This window comes from Idiotropiscis lumnitzeri, chromosome 2, assembly GCF_059441095.1.
Source record: "Idiotropiscis lumnitzeri isolate Australia: NSW breed Sydney's pygmy pipehorse chromosome 2, RoL_Ilum_1.0, whole genome shotgun sequence".
In the NCBI taxonomy this organism is placed as follows: Eukaryota; Metazoa; Chordata; class Actinopteri; order Syngnathiformes; family Syngnathidae; genus Idiotropiscis; species Idiotropiscis lumnitzeri.
This window is the reverse complement of record NC_142392.1, coordinates 21,372,376-21,391,983: the sequence shown is the minus strand read 5'-3', so window position 1 is coordinate 21,391,983 and position 19,608 is coordinate 21,372,376. Positions and strand designations below refer to the sequence as shown.

At 43.7% G+C, this 19,608-nt stretch overlaps 1 protein-coding gene across 1 annotated transcript in view; it reads left to right on the top strand.

Moving 5' to 3' along the window:
• Positions 1 to 16,795: 16,795 nt before the first annotated feature.
• The window catches only part of LOC148341939 (uncharacterized), a 114,596-nt gene continuing 111,783 nt past the window's right edge, over positions 16,796 to 19,608 (top strand). The window contains exons 1-2 of the mRNA XM_088288003.1: positions 16,796 to 16,809; positions 17,737 to 17,929. Coding sequence (XP_088144129.1) covers positions 16,796 to 16,809; positions 17,737 to 17,929 — 207 coding nt within the window. The remainder of the gene's footprint in view (positions 16,810 to 17,736; positions 17,930 to 19,608) is intronic.

Below are 19,608 nucleotides of genomic sequence, written 5' to 3'. Positions count from 1 at the left end.
CTGCCACCTGCTGTGCTGAACTATGTATTAAACAAGAAAATCAAATTGTTGAACGTTTTCCCATGAAGACTGAATTTTAAAATACCCAGAGATGGCTTACCTGTTTTACTGTGCATAAACATTTTTCCGATTGTCCTTTTTGTTGAGATAACTGTTTAATATTGAAGTTGCACACGTAACTGGTAATTGAGTTACAGATACTATATTAACATATTAAATGTTAGGTTTTGTACAGTAATGATTGATAATGGTGCATTGTTAGTTAATTGAGTCAATTAAATAAGCGCTGAACTGTATTATTCACTATCCATCAAAAATAAAAGCTGAAACCCATGAGACTAGGCGAAGCGCCAAAATGAATCCACAAACTTTCACATTTTTAGGATATGAATTTTTACTTTTAATGATGTGGTGTGTGCGTGTGCGTGTTTGCGTGTGTTTGTATTATTGTTGTAGTTGGATCATTTCTCCCTCTGACATTGTTATCATCACAGAGAGTCCATTATCACCAGGGGGGATGATTGGGGGATGAGAAAAAGTCTGTTCCCAGACATTGAGGGGAATTTCGGTCAGCTGACCCGCTGCATCCACCACCTCCACCTTTGACTCCACCACAGAATATCCAATTATTGGGATGGTTTTCTGATAGTTACAGCTCTGTCGAAGAAAAACAGTTTTTGTGAATTGGAAACAACTTTTACCCAAGATCTCTTGAAGTAATGAATTAATAAGTATAAATCAGGATGGGGAACACCTGTTCTGGGTTGATATTAAAAAGGGCCTTATTACGGGGACCACAAGTAAGTAGCAACCTTTTGATTACCATTGATCTAGAGCAATGTATTTACTCACTTTGATTTCAGTGTATTGGGTTGTTTGGAGGTTCAACCCGAAATCGTTTTTACGCACGATGAGGTGTGAGAAGTTGTAGCTGCTCCCTGATGCGATACGGACCAAATTGGCCTCTTTCCATATCACAACAGTTACCTGCACACCGTCCTGCAATAGTTTAAAAATGCATATTCAGTGTGTATGAATGAAATGCAAAAACAGGAAAACTATAAATGATGTACTTACTTTTATTATGGTCACGTTGCGCATGCGCACACGCAGCCGCACCATGCGAATTGGACGCATCTAATGTGGAACAAATAGAAAAAAACCCAAACATTTGAATCATGTATGTCTGTGCGCATGATGTGTGTGCAAACAGAACTGTGAAGCTGACACTGAAGAACAACAAAAAGAAAAGTGGGTACCCTCGCAATAAATAGCACATTGCAATGATTGTGTCAGAATGAATGAGCTCCCATCTCTTTCCATTTTTAAAACCTGTTTGAAAACAGATTTTTATTCTTTTGCTTTCGACTCAACATGAGACTGTCGCGATTCAGCTAAATGTGTAAATGTGTTTATGTGTTTTCATTTGTGTTCTAATTACCTGCTAATTTATTTGACGGCATATGGAAAGAGTTCTGTTACAGCTCCAGCTGTTGTCAAATGGGCTATTTAAATAAAATTGTATTGTATTACAGTGGAACCTCGGTTCTCGAACGACTCTGAGGTCGAACAAATCGGAGTTCGAACAAAAAAAAAGAGAAATTCTTGCTTCGCAGTTCGAACAAACCTCGGAGTTCGAACGCCGGTATGACGCGTGAGTGCGCACGCGAGGGTGGGGGCTGAGCGGCGTACGGGTGTAGATCGCTCTCTTTCTCTCTTTATGACCAACTGTTGTCGCGTGCGGAAGTGCTGCGTTTTGCTCTCGCGTTTTATATAGGTGTACAAAGTGTTTTAGCCCCTAATCATGCCCTCAAAGAAAGTCAGTGCAAGCAGCAAAGGAATGGTTTCGGTGTTCGAACAATTCGCTTTTCGAACAGGGTTCAGGAACGGATTATGGTCGAGAACCGAGGTTTCACTGTATATCGCATTGATGCAAGGGAACACATGTTTTATATGTATCAATGTCATTCTGGTGGGGATCTAACAATTCACTCAAGCATGATTCGATTTGATATTTCTATTTTTTTTAAATTGATGCCATGCTTGTCTCTGTGCACTCATGTGGTGCTGCAGCTATGCACAAATGCAATACGCATTGATGTTTAGCGCAAGCGTGTAAATGTTTCGTGCATTTTAAATGGAACCAATAGCTATTGTTGGAATTTATCTTTATATCAATGTTAGAATTTAACTTTAACCCAATGTAAACTCAAATAAGTAATCTGACTCCAATTTGCGACCTTACCCAACTCTCACTCATCCAACAATATGCGCGCTCGTTCTGCAATAGAAAGGTATCAGGAAGCCGGCATTTTCACGCACAAAGTGGATTTATTCCCAATACAGATTTTCTACATGGCACCTGGGTCTCGGGTCCCTCTCAATACAACTCTACACCTCTCTTGCCACCAGCGAATGTGTTCTACCTCCGAGTTGCCCAGTAATGATTCATACTATACAACATGCAAATGGCACAGAGACAAAGGCATCCTGGCATGATTCTATTGGCTATGTGTATTGCAGTTAACTTTAGCTCGCTCTCATTGGTCTTTCTCCTCCCGCCGAATCCCGTGGCTCCTCCTGCGCGCGATCCCCCGATGGCCGCTCCTTCAGCCAATGCTCCCGGAGTCATCTCGTCTCGCTCAGCACCTTCTGCTTCTAAAACATTCCATTCTTGCACAACCCCCGCAACCAGTTTCGCTTCACCAGTCACACTCTCAGCATTTTACAATATCACATTTTCATACACTGGATGCACCAACATCTAATGAACTATGTTAAGCTCAAACTCTTATATTCCTTTAATAGACAAATGTATGAAATCCTTTAAGTGTAACCGAAGTTTGGCCCATGCTAATGACAAGACCCTCAGGAGAGGAATGCGGGAAGATTGGATCAAGGCTGCAACAAAGGAGGTGTGAACGAGACACCTCTGAAACAATAGACTTTCCTGCCAGGACAACAAAAGTCATGCTGGTGGCTCCTAGCAGTCTACCCTTTGCTCTGTGTTTAGCTCATGACTGCCAGGATTACATTATCCTTTAATCCCTCTCATGACCTCAGACATCTGAGGTCATCACTTCAACACCTTATTTTATTGTTAAACACAAGCTAAAAATCACTAGCCATAAGCTACAACTCATCAAACAATTAGTAAAAGAATAAGAATCAGTAGAAACTTTAATTCCAGTATAAAATTAGTAGGTCCCCGAGGCCATCTTTCCATACTCACATCCTGGACTCCCGGAGGGCCACGGCTACCTCCGCCTCCTGGGGGTCCTTTTGAGGGATCATCATGTACTGACCACCCGGAGGGAGTGGCCCCAACGTGCGTTCTATTGTCTTAATAATAATAATAATAATAATAATTCCTTTATTAGTCCCACAATGGGGAAATTCGAGATTCGAACCCAGGCCTCCTGGGGAGACTGGGTCCGGAACGCGGCGCCTTAGACCACTCAGCCATCCTGGCAGCCAGTTAATGATCTGATACATGGAATACAGCAACATCCGCATAACACCATAATAGCGGCAAACACAGCGATAGAAATCAGTACTGATGCAATCAGGCTTTTATATTTGCCAAAGATGTTTAACCAGTCAGAATACCAACTGGTGTCCACACCTGAGTGCTCCTTCATTTTGTTACTTAGCGTGCGCAGACCCTCCAATGCCTTGGTAAGGCGACCGTCAGGAGATGTATTGTTGGGAATCAGAGTACAACACTGATCCCCAAAAATACCACACACTCCTCCTCTTTCGGCTAACACCATATCTAAGCTTATTCTGTTCTGGAATGCCATAAGAGACGTGGCAGCCAATTGCTCATGCACTGCCTGGAGTGCTGAGGTGGTAAAATTCGCCAATCGTTGGACATTATAGTGGACATAATTAATCCGGTCCGCATTTTTGTTTACTGTAACGAACAGGAAAAGGCTCTCCCATCCTGCCGCAATTTGATCCACCAATTTATACTCGTCAGGGATCCCTCTTGGAACTCCAATTGCATCTATATATGTGGGATCTCCTGCATTCAACCATTCTTGCATGTCCCTTCTCTTCCTGTTAAGGAAGGGGATTCTTCTCCGTTGTCCAACAGATCTAAGGCTGTCACACTAACTGGCATGATCAGCGTTACCAGGGCGCACTTACCTGAGGCATTGGTGGGAAGCCTATCGTACAGCACTTTCTCTCCACACCACAGCCAAACATCATCACGAACGAGAGGGATTCCTACTGGCAAAGACACATTTTCATTACACCATGACTCCTGGAGATTTCCAATCCCAGGACCAGTCCCATTTAACTTTTAGGCAGGTGAACTTTTGTTTTGCAACTTGGGTGTCAAAAATAGGCTCTTTCTTTTTTATTCCCACATCATTCCATGGGTGTGTCCAATTAAAAATTGTCACCCAAGTGTTCACCTGTGTCGGTTGTTTACATTTCAGATTTAGCAGTAGTTGTTGTGTCTGTGTCAGCGTCTTACCATCATCTCGCTCTACTCCATACCATACCAGTCCATTACATGCTCCTTTCGCTCCATCACTTCTGTCATCCCGCATCCTATGTTCAAACGCCAACATCGTCCACACAAAGCACACGCCAGCAAGCAAAATAGTCAATAAGTTAAACATTTGCATCGTCATCGTCTTTGTTCAGACTCGAAAGTGTCTGACTTTGATCCAATTCATGCCATCTACACATTCCCTCTCTTGACCTGCCCGTCCGGGCGGTCAACCTCTAAGCTCAACCTTGGCGGGCACAAATACTGGGGCCGGGCGCAACTGTGAGTTATGGTACCACTGTTGTTCTGTAGTTCCCAATTGGATGGCGTGTGAGGTTCTAGCCAGGACTCTAAACTGTCCTTACCCGCAAGATTGAGTCCACCTCCGGGAAAGCACCCGGAGGTTGATGTACGGAGTGATGTCCGACTCCAGTGATGCTGAGTTCACTGAGTTCAAATATCTAACTGTGTTCCGAGATTACAAATTAAGCCTCGAGCTAACGCTCCAATTTTGACTGTTAATTGACAAATTTTAATGCAACCCACATGAAACAGTAACCATTTATGCTTAAAATAAAAAATCCCAAAACTATAATAACGCAGATACCGAATTAAACCTCTATTATTTTTTCTTTTTTTACGGGAAGAAAAGGTGCTCTACAAGACATAGACAGCTCCAAGACCACTGCAGTCTTCACCTCCTATTGTCTCATGATTGGCTCAATCCACCTACAGGCTGTGCCCACACTGATTCTGTCAACTGGGGGAGGGGGTAGAGACAGTAAAAACAATCGCGGAGCTGTGGAGCCGAGCCCCAAATCTGTCGGGCCCTGGGTCCACAACACCTCGAGCAGAGACACAACACAACTACCATTTCCGAGCGACCCTTCCCTGGAAATTTTGAAATTTAGTAATGTTCCCAAAACCAAAGAATTTGTAGTCTGTGCTGAAATATGATCTCCCGATTGTGACGCGGAGTATTCAACAACTATGGGGTCTAGATCTCTAGTATGATGACGCGCATCAATATTCAATGCGATTTGTGGCTCGGCGAAAGTAAACAATTCATACCATTTCCGCTGCTCAGGGACAAGGCACGCGTGCGAGGCAACGCCGGTAGACATAACAAATATATAATTCTAACGCAAGATGCACTCATGACTAAATTTAGATGAGTGCATTTTTGATAAACCAAATCATGTTTGTGATCACATGTACAATGTGATATGTCAATTGGTGAATTGAATGGGTGGCGGTTGCTAAACCACTCAGACCAGAGCAGGAACAGGGCATACCCACCGCGGGAGGATGGGAACCAGGTTTCAGAGCTGCCCTCAAATGTTTCAGTTCAGTTTAGCCACTGGGAAGGAAGAGAGCACGACATATGCTCCCTCCGTGGGATGTGCACAGTCAAGTTCAGTCCCATCCGGGAATGCCACTCGAATTCCAGTGTTCGTTCAGTCAATGGCAGTGACTCAGGCAATCTTGAGAGTCCACATGGCTCAGTGGGGGTTGCGGAAGGAACTCATAACTCGCCCCAATATCCAGCACCATCGAAAACTTGTCCATCCACCGTCCCCGGAATGCTAGGACCTGCTAGTCCTCGAACGCTGAAGCTCCGCTGCCCCCTGTCATGGAATGGGGTACGAGCGGGTTTGTGTCAAGTGCGTTGGGAGTGGGTAACGGTAGCGCCCCCTGCGCTGGTGGAGCTCTTTGTGACAGATATGGCACCGGAGGATGGCACATTCCAGAAAGTGGCTCGGCATGGACAGCTCATCACCCAGTGACCCCACACCCCGCAGCCAGAGCACACCCCACTCACAATCCCTGTCCATAACCACCCGTACCTCTGTTACCGCGGTCCCGACCTCGTTGACCGGCCTGCTTTGGACGCCAGTCTGCTGTGGCGCTGCGTCACCCGAACCTAGCCCAGAAGCAGCAGAACTGGAAGGAGCAGGTCCAATGGGAGCCGCGTGCGTCGGTGGCTGCCTTAGCTGCTTCCTCTTTTTTAATATTTTTATCTCTCTTGGCCTCCTAAATCTGCAAGTACAACAATTTTTAGTCGTGCTCCTTAATCCAATCCCATATTTTCCTTTTCTGATGTCGTGCAAAATCATGTACAAAATGTGTTCTACTTAGGCCGATTAGCATTTTTTCATTGATGGACTATTTCGCCTGATGTCTGCCACTGGAAGGTGCACGCCCTTGTGGACGGACAACTGGAACAGCTGTGTAATGTCGACATTATTGGATGGGTCACTGCCGGAAGTCTCACTCCATTCACGTCTCGCCCTGGCCACATAGACCAGGCCTGTCTCCCCCTTCCCCACCTGAAAGACACAGCAACATCGACCCCAACGGGCCAGAAATATCTGATGCACGGCACGGCCAATCTCACCTGAGGTGTCCCCATTTAGCTGGTGACCATCATGCTGGTCAGCAGGTCTGGCCTCGGCCTCAAGTGAGGACAGTTCCTCTTAAATAAATTTTGTCCCGCTTGTAACTCTGTATAAACCAAACCTCTCTTAGTCTGGTGTCTCCTTTGTAGGAGATTTCAACCAACGTGACCTTTTTACAACGTGTCAAATAAACCAATGTTGACCTTTCTGCTATCTTTACAGCTGTGAGAGCTGTCACTAACACTTCCTTCCCCCTTGGGTAATTACAAATGTCTTATCTTCAAACTTCTTACAAGCACCCAGTATCCTGGCTTCACTAATTTAGTGCCCCTGCTGGGAGACAGAAAGATCCTTGTCACTCTAAATTTGCGCCTGTCTTTTTTTTTCCTAACATTTTTCACATATGGTCAACTAAAGTTGCTTCAACATCTATTTCCCATTTGCTCTTAAATTTGAGGTATTCTATAAGTTCTTCCAAACAGTGTTTTACAATGTCTTAGTCCGAACTACAATGAACTACAATACAATGGAAAATATCAGAATAACATTCAGGGTCATTTGTGTCTGAAACATCTCCTCTACAACAACCTACCCTTGCGTTAAGTGAGTAATTTTCCATAAAGACAGTGCCACTAATTCAACATTAATTTCAAGTATCACTGCTGTGGTGCTGTATTGTATGGAAAGGTCTAAACAATCCAAGAAAATTTTGCCCTATCCTGGACTGGGTGTGTGTTATCTAGTCGCGCATCCAATGTGAATAATAATAACTCCTGTGGAGCACATGAGCAGGCTAAAGCAACAACTATATCTTAATCTGTACCGTGGACCCTAAATTAGAATATCTTATTTCTCCCTCCTTGTTGAGGAGAACCTCCGGGATGGGCGTGGTGAGGCGCTATTTGAAGCATTCTCTGGCCTTCTGGTCACACTGGTCACATGTCACCTCAAACCTGTGGAGATAACTGGAGGTGTGGCAATTGCCAGTGAGAAGAGACAAATTATCTTCCTTCCAAAACTTTCAGTTTTGCATAAATTTTGTGTAATAACGTCAATCAATCATTCACTTGATGCTTTAATTTAATTACTCCAATCTTTCTCCAAAAACAATTTGAAAATCAATACTTGGGAGTGCAAAAGGGATTCAGGTTGATCAGGCCTGTCCGCCCATTGCACCCCTAGTACTGTAAGGGCTTGCTGGTGTCCTCAATCAATTTTCCTTCCTGAGGCTCCCGTCCCTTAAACATTCACTCAAACCACATAGACATACAAACACTTTTTCTTTCACACTTTCATTCAACAAAAGATAGTTTCCAATTCCACACAGAGACCCCTCCCTTGGCGCGTCCGCCTTGATTCCACTGAGATTTGTGCTGGCAGTTCCTTAATTTTGCCTCAATTTAGCCAGCGTATGCCAAAATTTACAACTGTGGGTCTCTTGCTTTTCGCATTCACTCTCCGTGATGTCGTTTCTCCTCTCCTGGACGTAGCTGACGAAACTGCACCTGTGACATCAAACAGCTCATAGATGCGGATGTTAGCAGTCTGGTATTTATGGAATGCTGTCATGTCCTTTAAACTTGTCATGTCAGCGTTCGCGTCGTACAGTCAAAAAAACATCTGTCTTCCACCTTTGTCACATTTAATACACATCAGTTAATAAATCATCTACAAAAATATTTAGTCCCACTTTATATTTGGTAAACCAATCTCCAATGGCTAGATATTCCCCGTTCCAAAGATTTTCTTTCAACATGTTCATAGAATACTTCACTTAAAACTTATCCCAAAACCATAATCCCTTTGCTTAAAAATTAAAATTTTAATAAGACTGTCGCTGCTCTGCCGTTCCTCAGGTGTCCCCTGCATGTTTCAGTGTTCAACTTGCGTTCATAATCCCTGCCAATTTATATTTATTGTTCGGTTGAATATATACTTTACCCCATGCTCTACTCCACTAGTATCGCAAAAGCACTGCTCCACAGCATGAACCATGCTCGACCACATGGATGAGACCCCCCGGAGAGCGAACGCCTGAAGACTGGATTCCATTGCTGTAACATCAAGGGAGGTGTGCCTGAGACACACCTCTGACACAAAAGGACTGAGTGCCACAGCAACAAAAGGCATATCTTCCTTTTCAATCAGTTAACGACTGCCATTGATGCCTGTTTTTCCTCTTGTGTCTGAAATGTTTACATGTTCCTGCTGGTGCTCTCTGTGACTCGTTATCTTTTGCATCTCAAACCATTCTGCCCCCCCAAGGTGACTACGGGGCCATTAATTGCGCCGTCGGAACGGGCGGCGGCTCAAACACATACTGTTGCGAGTCTGGCAACTGTGGATAAATGCCTCTCAGACATTCCGTCTTTTTCTTCCACTTTTTCAATCACTTCATCCTCTTTCTCTGACTTCCTCCCCCTACTTGGGAACGAGCATCTAACTTCAAAGAGCTGTTAACTCTTTGTGACAGCACACTCATGATTTTACGATTACACCTCTACCCATTGCCTTCTGTAAAATCTTTCTCACTCTTATTTTTTAACACCAATCTCTTCTTTTTCCTCGTGTCATTTCCATCTGTACATTTCATTCCAGTTACTAATTACAGTTACCTTAATATAAAGACCATCAACTCGAGTATGAAACATAAAATATTTATTTCTTCAATTCCTCCTTACAGCAGACCCTAATTCTTATCCTTTTCATTTGTTCAAGTCACACCTTATTCAATACTGCCTGTTTCATCATCCTCCTTTCAATGGAACATTAATTGTTCCTTTCTCTTTTCTTATTGAACTTCCAATCTCTACACTGACACAATTTCTTCTCTTTTCTCTAGCTTTCTTTCTTTCTCTTTTCTTATTTCATCCCTACTTCATGTTTTTCTTCTCTTTTTTATGTTTCATTTTTATGAATTTATCCTTAATCTCTGTGCCACACCCGGGACCCGAGACCACTATCACACTTCCTCTCCTTCGCCATCTTGAAATCAAAATCCACTCATGCGTGTCCCAAACACACTTCTTACGCAGAACAATTTTAGCCTTCACATTCACACCGCTTCCACTCTGATATTTTAAATCGTATCTTAACCACGAATAGTTCCAAACTATTCTAGTAGGTAAATCCCAGATTTTACTCTCCTATCGTCCACACTGTTACACTTATTTATTTATATATTTTATTTATTTATTTAACCATATCGTATCTTAACCACGAATAGTTCCAAACTATTCTAGTAGGTAAATCCCAGATTTTACTCTACTATCGTCCACACTGTTACACTTATTTATTTATATATTTATTTATTTATTTAACCATATATTTTAACGCCGTTCCGCTCCGCCTTCCTCTTATAATTTAGCGTTGCCAATATGCAGAATTTGAAAAGGATCTGCTTACCTTATGTCACTGTGGGCCCAAGAGGAAGGCCGGTCGGATGTGCGGCTCCTTTATTCTTTATCAGGTCGTCACCTGGTGTGGACGTGGGCCCCAGGCCCGAGTCCCAGACTCTTGTGGTTTTTTCTGAAGCCCCAGGCTTCCTTTGAGTCCCAGACTCTTGTGGTTTTTTCTGAAGCCCCAGGCTTCTCTTCTTTCCTCGGAGTCCCAGACACCCTTGAAACTTCTTTTACCTCTCATGCATCACGTCAGGGTCACCATAAATTGTTGGAATTTATCTTTATATCAATGTTAGAATTTAACTTTAACCCAATGTAAACTCAAATAAGTAATCTGACTCCAATTTGCGACCTTACCCAACTCTCACTCATCCAACAATATGCGCGCTCGTTCTGCAATAGAAAGGTATCAGGAAGCCGGCATTTTCACGCACAAAGTGGATTTATTCCCAATACAGATTTTCTACATGGCACCTGGGTCTTGGGTCCCTCTCAATACAACTCTACACCTCTCTTGCCACCAGCGAATGTGTTCTACCTCCGAGTTGCCCAGTAATGATTCATACTATACAACATGCAAATGGCACAGAGACAAAGGCATCCTGGCATGATTCTATTGGCTATGTGTATTGCAGTTAACTTTAGCTCGCTCTCATTGGTCTTTCTCCTCCCGCCGAATCCCGTGGCTCCTCCTGCGTGCGATCCCCCGATGGCCGCTCCTTCAGCCACTGCTCCCGGAGTCATCTCGTCTCGCTCAGCACCGTCTGCTTCTAAAACATTCCATTCCTGCACAACCCCCGCAACCAGTTTCGCTTCACCAGTCACACTCTCAGCATTTTACAATATCACATTTTCATACACTGGATGCACCAACATCTAATGAACTATGTTAAGCTCAAACTCTTATATTCCTTTAATAGACAAATGTATTAAATCCTTTAAGTGTAACCGAAGTTTGGCCCATGCTAATGACAAGACCCTCAGGAGAGGAATGCGGGAAGATTGGATCAAGGCTGCAACAAAGGAGGTGTGAACGAGACACCTCTGAAACAATAGACTTTCCTGCCAGGACAACAAAAGTCATGCTAGTGGCTCCTAGCAGTCTACCCTTTGCTCTGTGTTTAGCTCATGACTGCCAGGATTACATTATCCTTTACTATACACTATGCCGAGTTGAACTATTACTATGAAACTACTTATGAATAATAAAAGAAACACTTGTGAACATATTTCAGTTTTCTTGGGCACCAATCCAATTTTTGAATGTGTAATATGAATGAATGAAATAAAAAGACTTTGGATTATTTCGTTTTAGTCAACCATAAAAGTGACTTTTGAAGCCTCAAGTGCCTGGGGTGCTTAATTTGTTTATTTGAAAGTAGACCCAGAAGGACATCGGAACCAGGGATGACGCTAAATAGGAGCAAGGGATGTAGGGTGATCGAGCCCCGACAGAAATCGGTGTAGTCCCAGTTAAGTGATATTCTAGAATATATTTTAAAAAATATTTTCTCAGCCACTATCTGAATCAATCAAGCCCATCTTTAGCCTCAGGAGAGAAAAAAAAATCCTGTAGCTGTCCCTGGTTGGAACGCAAGGTTAATTCTGAGGGAATGTTAATGTGTTCACAAGTGTATGTAAGTGCATACGTGCGTGTGTGTTTGTGTGTGTGCGTGTACATTTGTAAGTTTGTGTATGCATGCGTGCAATAAACTTACATCCACTATTTTCCCCTCCAAGGACACCATCCCCTCACGAGGGTAATCCTTCACCTCCTGAGGAGATGATGTCACTGATGGAGGAAATATGAGTAGCCTGGCCTGCTCCTCCAGTGCAGCGGTGACCGCGATAGCTGCGCCAACGTAGATTTTTGAGTTGGGCCGGGTGAGAAGGGCGGACTCCTGCCCTGGCTGAAAGCCAAAATTAAGAAAGACAAAACTGTTGCCCTCTGTGACTTGGGAAGCCAAATTCTCAAACAACACCATTTTGAAAATGGTGGCCCCGTCACAGAGGGCAACAGTTTTATTTTGGTATGTCCCAACGGCTTTGAGGAAGCCATCAGTGGAGAGGGACCAATTTTTGGCCCTAACAGCCTCCCGTACTGCGACTGCCTTTGCTTTTATGATATTTGATGCCATTCTGAAAGAGAAAGTGGAAAAAAAAAGAATTATTTTTTCTTTCCAGGTGTACTTTAAGATATCAGTGTTGAAGGAGAATAGCTGAAACAGAGCATATTGAATGCGTCCTACTTTGACATTTAACAACAAAATTTTCAGTTCCTGATATGATTCAATAATTTTATTTTATTTTTTTTAGTTGCTACCATGCTCGTCTCTGTGTGTTTGTATGGTGCTGTAAGCCCACTATGAACGCAATATGCATTGTTTAGCGCAAGTGTGTAAATGTTTCGTGCATTTTAAATTGAACCAAAAACTATACACTATGCCTAGTTGCACTATTACAATGGAACTATCCATGAATACTAAAATAAATACTTGTAAACAATTTCCACTTGTCTTGAGCAACAATCTGTCATGATCCGTCTGTTTCTCTGTCCAGCAGAGGGCGTTCCCTCCGTGCGCTCACCGTCGCACGTCACCGGGCAGACTCGCCCAGCCGCGCAGCTGACGCTCATCACCAGCTGATTACCGGGACTACTTAAGCCGTCGCCGAGGATCGCTCGGCGTCGGATAATTATCCTGCAATGCTCATGATCATAGTTACTGCTCACGTTTGCTCCATGTTGTTCCGTGTCTTGATTTGCTTGCTCATAATATTTTTCTGTTCAGCTATTTTACGGCTCGCCCTTGGTTCTCGTTTTCGTTATTTGGACTCTCCTTTCCCTTCTGTGGTAAGACCATTCTCGCTTTGTAGTTTATCCTTGCTTGGCAAGCGCTTTAAGTTAAATCTCGTTTTTGTTTCCTGGTGCGACTCGGTCCACCAGCGTTTTCTGTTCTCGTCGCTCGCGGCGCTTGTAATTATATATATAATTCTAAATCTATATTGTTCCCTAGTCCATACCTTAGAGAGAGTATGGATTGATTGTTCTCTGTCGGCTCCAATAAACATCTGGTCTGAAACTCTTCTTGTGGTCAGCGTTTGTGGAGTTCACTCTTCGCCTCCGGCCTCGGCCGGACAGCGACCCTATCACAATCCATTTTTTTAATGTAGAAGGGACCGAAATCATATGAATAAAAGTGAGAAAATGTACTGTAGCATCTTTAAAAGACACGCGTCAGACCGCCATTAAATTCTAATTTTTATTCTTACAACACCGAGAGAGAGAGAGAGAGAGAGAGAGAGAAATCTTGTGCGTGACGCATATCATAAAACTCGTACATAACTCAGCAAAACGCAACTGCTGCCACATCAACACGCATGAAGCATTTTTTCACAACCACGAGAGTCTAACATCGCGTGCAGTTGATCATTTTTGGAATCTCGTAACTCGGTCCCTCAAAATGCCCAAAGGTTGTGGCAGTGTCCTTAAAAAAAGCCATTCAGTGTCGGATGCATACTTAACTGCAAAACAGTCCTAAGCCGCGGACCACGACATAATTAAACGGTGGGACATGAAGGTCATAAGAACATAAAAATAATTGGTATTTGTAATTTATTTTTGGTTGTTGTTGTCGGTTTTAAATCCATCGCAAAGAGGTAGACCACTTATTTTGATGTTTCATTCCAAACACATTTTTGGAAGCTTATATTGAATAATGCAGTGGCGGGCCGTGCATTTAACACGTAGGCCTTCAGTGAAGTACTACAGAGGATGGAAGTGCCAAAATTAAATAAAAAAAATACACCATGATACAATAGTCATTCTGAAATAATTATAAATTAATATTTTTACATATAATGGTAATGTACTTAATTAATGACACATTGATTTATTTAATTTCATATTTAATTAATACATGAAACATTTAATTAATTTTTTGTGTGCATGCGGTTTTGTTGTTGTTTTGCCAGCTGAGTGGGGCGTTTCCCCTCAGCGCTCGCTCCTCACTAGCCACGCACCTGTTCCCCGTTGCCGTCACACACCTGATCCCCATCGGCTCACGTGATTACTGGACTATATGAACACCTCATCCCAACCACTCATTGTCGGATCATTGCTTCCCCTCGCGGACTGTCACGGCCGCTCCCTGCTCTCGTCTCGCTCATGCGCCCGCTCTCGTCCCCCCGTATTTGTCACGGTCCTTGGTCCTCGTTATTTTATTCAGTTTAGTCGCGTTTAGTTTGTCTTTGTTATGTTTGCACCTGGCCTCGTTTGTTTGTTTCTCCCAGCACCTTGTTTGTCCATTTTAGTTCACTCATTAAAATCCTCTTAAGTTACTGTGAGAGTATGTAAATAGTTTGTGTATTTTTAATCATGTTTTTATACAGTATTTGTATCAATGATAATTACACACACACTCACAGACATGCACATTAGAAATTAGAATTAGAATTAGAAATCCCTTTATTGTCATTGTACTCAAGTGTGCAACGAGATTAGAGGGCTCCCCTCTCCAGTTCAATACAACAATAATACAGACAAATATATAAATTAGATAGGTGTAATCGTAAAATGTGAGTGTGCTGTAACAAAGAGTTAACAGCTCTTTGAAGTTAGATGCTCGTTCCCAAGTAGGGGGAGGAAGTCAGAGAAAGAGGATGAAGTGATTGAAAAAGTGGAAGAAAAGACGGAATGTCTGAGAGGCATTTATCCACAGTTGCCAGACTCGCAACAGTATGTGTTTGAGCCGCCCCCGATCCGACGGCGCCATTAATGGCCCCGTAGTCACCTTGGGGGGGGGGGCAGAATGGTTTGAGATGCAAAAGATAACGATTCACGGATGGCACCAGCAGGAACATGTGAACATTTCAGACACGGGAGGAAGGGCAGGCATCAATGGCAGTCGTTAACTGATTGAAAAGGAAGATATGCCTTTTGGTGCTCTCGAAAGAAGGTCACAGTCCTTTTGTTTCGGAGGTGTGTCTCGGCACCCCCCCCTCGATGTTGCGGACGTTGATCTAGTCTTCGGGCATCTGCCTCTCCTTGAGATCTTCTCCATGTGGTCGAGCATGGATCGCATTGTGGAGCAATTCTTCTGCAGTGCTAGTGTAGTAAGGTACGGGATAAAATATATGTATTCAACCTAACAATAAATACAAATTAGCAGGGAATTAGAACGCAAGTTGAACACTGAAACATGCAGGGGACACCTGAGGAACGGCAGAACAGCGACAATCTTATTAAAATTTTCATTTTTAAGCAAAAGGGATTATGGTTTTGGGATAAGTTTTAAGTGAAAAATCTTTGGAACGGGAAAGATCTAGCAATTGGAGATTGGTTTACCAAATATAAAGTGGGACTAAATATTTTTGTAGATGATTTATTAACTGATGTGTATTAAATGTGACAAAGGTGGAAGACAGATGTTTATTTTGACTGTACGACGCGAACGCTGTCATGACAATTTTAAAGGACATGACAGCATTCCATAAATACCAGACTGCTAACATCCGCATCTATGAGCTGTTTGATGTCACAGGTGCAGTTTCGTCAGCTACGTCCAGGGGAGGAGAAACAACATCACGGGGAGTGAATGCGAAAAGCAAGAGACCCACAGTTGTAAATTTTGGCATACGCTGGCTAAATTGAGGCAAAATTAAGGAATTGCCAGCACAAATCTCAGTGGAATCAAGGCGGACGCGCCAAGGGAGGGGTCTCTGTGCGGAATTGGAAAGTATCTTTTTGGGGAATGAAAGTGTGAAAGAAAAAGTGTTTGTATGCATATGTGGTTTGAGTGAATGTTTAAGGGACGGGCCTCAGGAAAGAAACAGAAAATTGATTGAGGACACCAGCAAGCCCTTACAGTACTAGGGATGCAATGGGCGGACAGGCCTGATCACCCTGAATCCCTATTGCACTCCCAAGTATTGATTTTCAAATTGTTATTGGCGAAAGATTGGAGTAATTAAATTCAAACGTCAAGTGAATGGTTGATTGACGTTATTACACAAAATTTATGCAAAACTGAAAGTTTCAGGATGGAGGTAATTTGGCCCTTCTCACTGGCAATTGCTACTCCTCCAGCTCTCTCCACAGGTTTGAAGTGACATGTGACCTGTGTGTCCAGAAGGCCGGAAAACGCTTCATATAGCACCTCACCATGCCCATCCCGGAGGTTCTCCTCAACAAGGAGGGAGATATAAAATATTCTAATTTAGGGTCCACGGAACAGATTAAAATATAGTTGTTGCTTTAGCCTGCTCATGTGCCCCACAGGTTTGATGATTATTCACATTGGATGCGCGACTAGATAACACACGCCCAGTCAAGGATAGGGCAAACATTTCTTGGATTGTTCAGACTTTTTCATATAATACAGCACCACAGCAGTGATATTTGAAGTAATGTCGAATTAGTGGCACTGTTTTTATGAAAATTACTCACTTAACGCAAGGGTAGGTTCGTTGTAGAGGAGATATTTCAGACAAAAATGACCCTGAAGTGGTTACAAGCAGCTGTCTTATGTTGGATGTATGCAATGTTACTCTAATATTTTCCATATTATTTCATTGCATTTAGGACTAAGACATTGTAAAACACTGTTTGGAAGAACTTATAGAATACCTCAAATTTAAGAACAAATGGGAAATAGATGTTAAAGCAACTTTAGCTGACCATATGTGAAAAGTGTTAGGAAAACAAAAGACAGGCGCAAATTTAGAGTGATAAGGATCTTTCTGTCTCCCAGCAGGGCACTAAATTAGTGAAGCCAGGATACTGGATGCGTGTAAGAAGTTTGAAGATAAGACATTTGTAATTACCCAAGGGGGAAGGAAGTGTTAGTAACAGCTCTCACAGCTGTGAAGATAGCAGAAAGGTCAACATTGGTTTTTCGACACGTAAAAAGGTCACGTTGGTTGAAATCTCCTACAAAGGAGACACCAGACTAAGAGAGGTTTATACAGAGTTACAAGCGGGACAAAAATTTACTTAGGAGGAACTGTCCTCACTTGAAGCCGAGGCTAGACCTGCTGACCAGCATGATGGTCACCAGCCAAATGGGGACACCTCAGGTGAGATTGGCCGTGCCGTGCATCAGATATTTCTGGCCCGTTGGGGTCGATGTTGCTGTGTCTTTCAGGTGGGGAAGGGGGAGACAGGCCTGGTCTATGTGGCCAGGGCGAGACGTGAATGGAGTGAGACTTCCGGCAGTGACCCATCCAATAATGTCGACATTACACAGCTGTTCCAGTTGGCCGTCCACAAGGGCGTGCACCTTCCAGTGGCAGACATCAGGCGAAATAGTCCATCAATGAAAAAATGCTAATCGGCCTAAGTAGAACACATTTTGTACATGATTTTGCACGACATCAGAAAAGGAAAATATGGGATTGGATTAAGGAGCGTGACTAAAAATGGTTGTACTTGCAGGTTTTGGAGGCCAAGAGAGATAAAAATATTAAAAAAGAGGAAGCAGCTAAGGCAGCCACCGACGCACGCGGCTCCCATTGGACCTGCTCCTTCCAGTTCTGCTGTTTCTGGGCAAGGTTCGGGTGACGCAGCGCCACAGCAGACTGGCGTCCAAAGCAGGCCGGTCAACGAGGTCGGGACCGCGGTAACAGAGGTACGGGTGGTTATGGACAGGGATTGTGAGTGGGGTGTGCTCTGGCTGCGGGGTGTGGGGTCACTGGGTGATGAGCTGTCCATGCCGAGCCACTTTCTGGAATGTGCCATCCTCCGGTGCCATATCTGTCACAAAGAGCTCCACCAGCGCAGGGGGCGCCACCGTTACCCACTCCCAACGCACTTGACACAAACCCGCTCGTACCCCATTCCATGACAGGGGCCCGCGGAGCTTCAGCGTTCGAGGACTAGCAGGTCCTAGCATTCCGGGGACGGTGGATGGACAAGTTTTCGATGGTGCTGGATATTGGGGCGAGCTATGAGCTCCTTCCGCAACCCCCACTGAGCCATGTGGACTCTCGAGATTGCCTGAGTCACCGCCATTGACTGAACGAACACTGGACTTTGAGTGGCATTCCCGGATGGGACTGAACTTGACTGAGCACATCCGTCAGAGAAAGCATATGTCGTGCTCTCTTCCTTCCCAGTGGCTGAACTGAACTGAAACATTTGAGGGCAGCTCTGAAATCTGGTTCTCCATTCTCCCGCGGTAGGGATGCCCTGTTCCTGCTCTTGTCTGTGTGGTGTAGCAACCCCCACCCATTCAATTCACCAAATTGACATATCACATTGTACATGTGATCACAAACATGATTTGGTTTATCAAAATGCATTCATCCAAATTTAGTCATGAGTACATCTTGCATTAGAATTATATATTTGTTATGTCTACCGGCGTTGCCTCGCATGCGTGCCTTGTCCCTGAGCAGCGGAAATGGTATGAATTGTTTACTTTCACCGAGCCACAAATCACATTGAATATTGATGCGCGTCATCATACTAAAGATCTAGACCCCATAGTTGTTGAATACTCCGCGTCACAATTGGGAGATCATATTTCAGCACCGACTACAAATTCTTTGGTTTTGGGAAGATTACTAAATTTCAAAATTTCCAGAGAAGGGTCGCTCAGAAATGGTAGTTCTGTGTGTGTCTCTGCTAGAGGTGTTGTGGACCCAGGGCCCGACTGATTTGGGACTCGGCTCCACAGCTCCGCGATTGTTTTTACTGTCTCTACCCCCTCCCCCAGTTGACAGAATCAGTGTGGGCACAGCCTGTAGGTGGATTGAGCCAATCATGAGACAATAGGAGGTGAAGACTGCAGCGGTCTTGGAGCTGTCTATGTCTTGTAGAGCACCTTTTCTTCCCGTAAAAAAAAAAAAAAAAAAAAATAGAGGTTCAATTCGGTATCTGCGTTATTATAGTTTTGGGATTTTTTATTTTAAGCATAAATGGTTACTATTTCATTTGGGTTGCTTTAAAAATTTGTCAATTAACAGTCAAAATTGGAGCGTTAGCTCGAGGCTTAATTTGTAATCTCTGAACACAGTTAGATATTTGAACTCAGTGAACTCAGCATCACTGGATTCGGACATCATTCCGTACATCAACCTCCGGGTGCTTTCCCGGAGGTGGACTCAATCTCGCTGGTAAGGACAGTTTAGAGTTCTGGCTAGAACCTCACACGACATCCAATTGGGAACTACAGAACAAAAGTGGTACCATAACTCACGCCCCGGTATTTGTGCCCGCCAAGGTTGAGCTTAGAGGTTGACCGCCCGGATGGGCAGGTCAAGAGAGGGAATGTGTAGATGGCATGAATTGGATCAAAGTCAGACA